The following is a 7882-nucleotide window of genomic DNA, read 5'->3' on the forward strand; positions in this document are numbered from 1 at the left end:
GCAAATAACTTCCACGAACAATGAGAAATCCACGTCTGGAAAAACTGCCTCTTTGATCGTGGTTAACTGCTCCTTTGATCATGGGAAAGTTGAATATACTCCCTTCTGACATCTGTCACTTGATCGACGGAAGAAACAATCCATATAATATTCAATTAATAAAGGAATCATATCATTTACTGGCCATTCGACGGATAAATAATCCTTAAAATTTTACTATAGTTTTATTGACATTAATCAGTTTATTCAATTTAAACTTACTTTATTACGGTGACCCAAAGTCACCCTTTATCTTTCTAATTTGGCCCTTGCCACGCATCGTTCAATTGACGGGTAAAAAGAAAATCACAGTTATGGAGCAAATAGCCACCCCATGCGTAAAAACCCTTTGGGTTAGCAAAGGCTGGCGGGGGGCTGGAAAGATTAGTTATGTGATTCGTGCAAGTTAGCTCAGGATCACTTTTCATTACCAAAAAGAAAAAAAAAATTATGATGCTTTGAACTTTTTGCTCTTTCCTCAATTAAGAAAAAAAAGTGATTGCTCCCCGCAGTTGATCAAAATCAGATAATTCATGCTACATCTAATTCTTCCATGATCGTACACTGGAACGGTCCCGTTCCGCTTTCTCCCAAAATTTTCTTTTTTAAAAAGAAGGTAATTTCAAACTCAAATATAACGAAAATAAATTTTTTTCGTACCGTTTAAAAGATTTCAATGAGATCTATCAAACAAGATCCATATTGATAGAAAAATTATTTGAATAAACACATAATTTTTAACTTTGAAATTACTTTTTTTTTTTTTTTAAGTGGAACGGTCTCTCAACCATCGGCAGGCCTTTGAGCGTGAGCTTCTTTTGTTTCCTCTCTCTCTCTCTCTCTTGACTGGGTGCATTTGGTGTTTTTGAATATTCTCTTTTAACTAGCCACATTGTTCTTTTAATCTCTTCAGTTTCAACAAAAGAGACACGAGCACTTTAATTGTCTGATTTAAAGTCGCGTACTTACCATAAAACGAGGAAAAAAAAAAAATTCAGTTGGCATTTTTTTCCCCCCTTCCTCTGGTGACGTACAGTTACTGTTCGTTTCACTTTTCTCGCAGTTATGATGAGACAACCAACCCCACCTTCCTCTGCTCAGCTTTTATAAACATCTTTGTTCTCTTCTCCATTTCCCTCATCAAAGATTCCTTCCTGCATTTTCAGAGAGAGAGAGAGAGAGAGAGACGATGATGAAGCCCAGCTGGGTAGTGCCAGTTTTCCTAGCTCTTGTTATTTTGATCCAACAACAGTACTGCTATAATTTTCAAGTAGAGGCAGGGGGCCGGGATGATTTCATCAGAAGCAGGGGAACCCATTTCATGTTGAATGGAAATCCTTATTATGCAAATGGATTCAATGCCTACTGGTTGATGTACGTGGCTTCGGACCCATCTCAAAGAAACAAAGTTTCTTCTGCTTTTCAACAAGCTTCAAGCCATGGCCTCTCTGTTGCCAGAACTTGGGCTTTCAGTGATGCTGGTTATAGACCTCTCCAACATTCCCCTGGCGCTTACAATCAACAAATGTTTCAGGTAGTATATTAAGGACGAGTTTGGTCTAACTTAAAATTTTTAACTGTTTATTTAGTAGTATAAGTTTTACGTGATTATTTTATTGTTTATTAGTTTTAAGTGTATTTATTTTGATTGAAAACTCATCGGGCCTAGTTTACTTTGTTTATTGAGCCATATGCATGTATAATCTACTTACTTAAAAAAGAATTAAACTTTTATTTACTCTGTACTTGTATGGTTGCTCGAGCGCCGACAATATTAAAAGAAATAAATACATGTGAAAAAAAATAAAATTTTAGTGTGTGTTTTAAACTCAGCTTTAACCCTTTAAAGACCAATGGAGTCGCCCTTAGGCAAACAATATTGATAAAACTTGAAAATAGTTTCAAAAGGCAAAAATAATTTACACTAAAATTTATCTAATATCTTGGATTATTTTTGTCATGCACTTTGTTAAGCTTTTGAACATATATATTTTCCCTTGAAAATCGATAAGATATAAAAATGATTATTGTTTCCATTTGAGAAAATAATTTTCTCAAAAGTGTTCTGGAATCAAAATATTTCTGATGCTTCTTGTAATTGTCCCGGATTTTAAATATTTTTTCCCCTGACATGCTTGTGTCTTTTGTTTGGCCGGCCCAAAGGGATTGGATTTTGTTATAGCGGAGGCAAGAAGGTTTGGGATTAAGCTTGTGTTGAGTTTAGTGAATAACTATGAGAGCTTTGGAGGAAAGAAACAGTATGTGAACTGGGCTAGAAATCAAGGCCACTACCTCTCATCTGATGATGATTTCTTTAGAAACCCTGTTGTCAAAGGATTCTACAAGAACCATGTCAAGGTAAAGTAACAAAAAAAAAACCCCCATCTTCTCACTTTGTTTTTTCCTTCCAAATTCTTTTTTGGCTTCCTCAAACTTTAGCTGTGTTTTTAGTCTATGTTACGGGTAACGTGGATCGCCCTAGCTAGTTGTGAACTGGAATGTGGTAGGCCGCGTGTTAAATTGTGATACTTTGGTAGGGGTATGCTTCTATAGATAACAACATTAAAATTTACCGTTCCAAAAGATAAACATCTGGTAAAGCTAAATGTTATTTACCAAAATTATTCATGCAAAACGCATTGTTAGGAACATACTGATTGAATTTTTTACATTCTCTCTAGATTTTTTTTTACCTTATAAAAGTGGATTTTTGGGAAAACTTTGGGGATCGCTAGCTTACCGTTTTGGAAGGGAAGGGCACCATGTTTTGGACAGTTTGTATCGAAACGTAATCCGCTAGGGTAGTAGCCCGTAGGTTTTAGTTTGATGTTCTTAATTTACGTTGTCTCTGGTTGTGGATCTAGTTTTGTTTTCAATGCTTATTGCTAGTTTTCTGAGCAATTTGGGATCTGCTGGTTTTACTGATATTCTGTACGTATAAAATTGATTTGCAGACTGTTCTTAATAGATATAACACCATAACGGGAACTATTTACAAGAATGATCCAACTATCATGGCCTGGGAGCTTATGAATGAGCCCAGATGCACATCAGATCCATCAGGGAGGACTATTCAGGTTCGTATATATCATGACCTTATTAATCTCTGGACTCGGGTTTTAATTTTTAATCTTTTGGGGGGGTAAATGCTCGGGTTTTAATTTTGTTTAAATTACTTCACAAAAAGGTTCTAATTTCCGCATGCATTCAGTTAGATTTCCTTCATTTTATACCTTTGATGCGATAAGTTTGTAATGTTCATTCTCTGATGAATGGATCCTGATAGTATTGTACACTAAAAGTCATGCGTCACGGCCTCTAGACCGTGAGGTGGGGGTTCCAGCGATGCCTATGAGGCATAATCCAATTTATGGTGAGTGGTATTGCCTATTGACCTCTAAACCTAGCTATATAGACATTGTAACAGCTATAGTGCAACGTTGACGCGCGTAATATATAATCCTTCTCCGTTATAGCGTGGACTTAGCTCACATTGGGCATTCTTGTGTGATTGTGATTTGTTTCATTATTTGAAGCTTTTACACTTCTTAATTCAGTGTTGGGATTCAGCAAATTCGTAAAACGTTTGACTTGATTTTGATGTTTATAACCCGATTTATGGCAAGATTTCATTGGCTGATGTCTTGTTTAATAGGCCTGGGTAATGGAAATGGCTTCTTTTGTAAAGTCAATAGACGGAAATCACTTGCTGGAGGCTGGCTTAGAAGGATTTTATGGGCAAACAACACCTCAGAGGAGGAGCCTCAATCCTGCTGGTTTTGATATTGGAACCGATTTCATCGCGAATAATCGCATCCCAGGGATCGATTTTGCGACTGTTCACTCTTATCCGGATCAATGGTAAACTCTCAACTTATGAAAGCAAAACGAAAACTTAGCTTTGATTATGAGAAAAAGAAATTTACCACATCAAAAATGGGGAAAAAAACCCTGATTTTTAAATTTTCCAGTTCTTTTCGGGGGAAGATTGATCCAGCATTAGGACTCTTAACTTAAACCAAATGAAAATACTCCATTCATATTCCAAAAAACAAGACACAAAAAGGCTAAACTATTAGCAAATGCCTCGAGTTTCGCCTAATCAAGTTTGAATTCACATCATGCTGAATGTATCTGACTTTCTTACATCATGCCTTTAATTTTCGGCAGCAATTTCGGGTGTAATAAACCACCGTTCTTTGGCAGCCTAAATGGCTCAAGTATTTTGCCGCATTTTCTTTGGCAGCCTAAACGCCTCATGAGTGCAATAAACCACCGTTCGTTGGGACTCATAATATTAGGAATGTGATGGCAAATAAAAGTTATGTTTGGAAATGGTTTTTCTTAATTTCCTCACACTAGTGATGATTTTTTTGCATGATCAGGTTGTCCAGTTCAAATGATCAAAACCAACTCTCTTTCCTAGACAATTGGCTCAACACCCACATTCAAGATGCGCAGTACCTTATTCGCAAACCATTACTCATCACAGAATTTGGAAAGTCATGGAAAGATCCGGGGTTCAGTGCTTACCAGAGGGACCTTTTGTTTAACAAAGTATATACCAAAATATACTCATCGGCCAAGCGCGGTGGTCCAGCCGCTGGTGGCCTGTTTTGGCAACTTCTAAGTGAAGGAATGGAATCTTCCTTCGGAGATGGGTATGAGATTGTCCTGAGCCAGAGTTCCTCAACGGCAAATGTGATCGCTCAACAGTCTCACAAGCTCTACCAAATTCGGAAAATCTTTGCCCGGATGAGGAATGTCGAGAGGTGGAAGAGGGCTAGGGCTCAGTGGTCAGCTAGGAACAGGGGGAGGCGTGTTGGACACTGAATAGATGGACCAGCTCATACCAAAATTGAGGTGTCATCACTATCAGGCTTGTGAGTACTCTTGTCGAAGTAATTATGATATTACGGGTATTGCGAGAGGTTTTAATTTTGTGAGGTTGTTTCTCTCTTTGAGATGATTTTCGTTCATCCAAGAGGGCAACTGGGGAAAATAGTAGTAAACGTGCTGGTGGTATTTTCACATGTATGTTGTGTAAACTGTTCGTTATTTTAGTGAGACATTGCACTATCCCTAAATATTGCTAAACATGGATTATAGGAAAATGATTGCCGCGCAGCTTTTTGCACCCATTTACTTGTCCCCGTTGATGTGAAATTACCGAGTAACTATTATTCCATGCCCCAGAGGCATTACGTGGCGGTGCCCCAGACTCTTCTCTACCACATACTTGTGTGGGCTCCACATACTTTGTGGTGGAGCCACACAAATGTGTGATGGAAAAAGAGTTTGGGGCATCACGTGGCGGTGTCCCAAGGGTATTGAATAATTTTTCGAAATTACCAAGTTCATTCATATGCAAAAAGGCAATTAGAAATAAGGCTAATCTAGTAATTTCACGTGATTAATTAAGGACGCGAATGGGTAGACTTAACATACATGAGGTTCAAGCTCAGTCAATACGTAGTTACTTAGTACTGCAAAGCGAACTTAAAAATAGAGTTGGGGAATAATACTCCTATATAGTCATGGAAGAGGCAGTAGAGACACTAACAAATGGGTATAGCCCAAACCAATGGGAATAAGTGCATATGGAATCCACAAATTTCTCAAGGATCGATTCAACAAACAATAAACAAAAAACCAAAGAAAAGATAAACTTCCTCTCCTATGTTACCGACCAGATTTGTCGGCATCAATCGTACAAGATCTAGCTTCTTCACCATGTTTGGTGTGGAGATGTTAGCTAGGGTGAGAGATGCATGCTTACCCTTCTATATTTCAGTTGCCAGCGGATGGGAATATGGCGGTAGGAAGCAAGCTATCTCAGTTTGGATGGGGAGCCAAATGGTGTGGAGGGATAGCATCTCCAGCAGTCACTAGCTTATCTGGCCAGAAAAAATGCAATTTTCGATTATGGCTAGCCTCAAAATCAATGGACCTCCCAGCAGCCCAATCAAAACTCGTTTGATTGAATAAAAAACACCAAAACTATTCTCTTTTTCTGCAGTAACTTCAGAGTACATTGGAACCACCGAACCACCTCCCTATTGTTCTATATCGGAACCCATCTCTCTCTCTCTCACACAAACACACAAAATTGGATCTAGCTTGCCGACGAAGTGAAACCCACAATCTGCAAGTCCTTCTCCTCAAACTGAAAACCCACAAATCCTCTTCTATGCAATCTTCTCTCCACGTGAAAACCCAAAATCAAAACCCCCAACCAACAGCCTGATTCCGGAAAATAGAAGTTTTGCCGATTCCAAATCCCGTAGATTCTGGACGTGGGTTCCGCCAATTTCAAGGTCCGACGAGAGAGCGCCACCCTAATGAAATCTCCAGCCTTTGATTGCAAGAAACGAGGTGGAAAACAATAAAGTAATCCAAGGCGAGTGAACAGTAGCTCGCTCGTTGAAGCGAGGTATGGACGTCCCCTATCAAACTGGCGTGGTTGGAGTGAGTCTCCTGGGCCAGCAAATTAAAGGTTTGGGTAGCCAGTTTGTCTAATTTTCTTGTTTGCTTGGACTGCTGGAGATGCTCTTAATAAGGCTTAGTAGGGAGGTACGAAAGTAGGAATTGGAAGAGTTGTTGGATCTTTTGGAAATCTAGCTAGCTGCCTAGCTATATGCAATGAGGGACGTGGCCGGGTGAGGGTATGATTATTTGAGGTAGATCCCAGAAGCTAGCAAATGGGTCTTTTTCAGGTGAAAGTTTATTACCATGTTTTAGCTGGAGAAGCAAATACTACACCAACCAAAAATATTCTTACTATAAGTAATCTTATACGATATCCAATGGTTATTGTGAATTATACGGTATCCAATGGTTATTGTGAATCTTTGTTCCATGTTTCTGAGGGATGGAAAGTCAGTGCCACACTTGATTTTCCATTATTCACTCGCCAATGAGCTTTGGAATGAGGTTCTTTTCGTGAGGTATGTCATGGGTTTTCCCTGCGACGCTGGTAAAGCTTATTCAAGAATAGTATGGGGCTAGAGTAATAGAAGAAGACATAAAATATGGATTTTGATCCCTCTGTGCTTGATGTTGTCAATTTTGAAAGAGAGAAATCAGAGATATTTTAACATGAGGATAAGCCAGTTCAAAATTAAGATTTTTTATTTCTACTTTGTTTAATTGGGAGACGAGAGTACAACCCTACACCGGATTAGTTCTTTGACATGTAATAGTTTGGCCTATTCTTTTTTGTTTCTCTCTTTCTTTTGTGCATAGCGGCATCCCCATGATACCTTTTCAATTAAACTTTATCACTTATAAAAAGATAAATGAAATTACCCATTAGTACAGAAGGAATTTTTGATTTGGATGGGATACCGAGTTCTTTTGGCAACCACTAGATCAAGGAAATTGAGAGCCCTTCTAGAGTCAACAAGACTAGTGACAACAAGTAGCTTCTTATCCACTTGAACGTGCTCTTCATCTCGGGTAATCCTTCCATTCCTTCTTCTTCCTCAACCTCTAAAATAAAAAAAATTGTTCTCTCACAAATGTGGTCTCTATAATACATTCCTATCATACGCAGCAAAAAAATCTCACCAAAATCCTTTTGAGTTTGTCTTCTTGATAGTAAGTTTGAGAATCAGTCTTGAGAAACAACCGTTACAAAAGAAGATTTTCGGTGTAAAGTTGATACTGGATATAGCCTTCTTAAGACAAAGCATCAATGGAATCTTCTTGAAGCCTTGGCAATCCTACCGCTTGTGAGATGGTTCTGTGTTTGAACATCTGCACTCCAGCTGTGATTTCATCTGTAAGACCGCTAATAAAGCAACTTATGAAAAAAGGATTTACTCACCGAAGCCTTGTTGGT

The 7882-nt window shown here is 38.5% G+C and overlaps 1 protein-coding gene across 1 annotated transcript; it reads left to right on the forward strand.

Moving 5' to 3' along the window:
• Window positions 1-859: 859 nt before the first annotated feature.
• Window positions 860-5153, forward strand: LOC131297916 (mannan endo-1,4-beta-mannosidase 7). Its single transcript, XM_058323122.1, has 5 exons — window positions 860-1573; window positions 2203-2397; window positions 2994-3116; window positions 3695-3900; window positions 4425-5153. The coding sequence occupies exons 1-5, from the start codon at window positions 1229-1231 to the stop codon at window positions 4870-4872; spliced, it is 1317 nt and encodes a 438-aa protein (XP_058179105.1). The 5' UTR covers window positions 860-1228; the 3' UTR covers window positions 4873-5153.
• The last annotated feature ends 2729 nt before the right edge of the window (window positions 5154-7882 follow it).

Source organism: Rhododendron vialii, chromosome 8a (genome assembly GCF_030253575.1).
Source record: "Rhododendron vialii isolate Sample 1 chromosome 8a, ASM3025357v1".
NCBI lineage: Eukaryota > Viridiplantae > Streptophyta > Magnoliopsida > Ericales > Ericaceae > Rhododendron > Rhododendron vialii.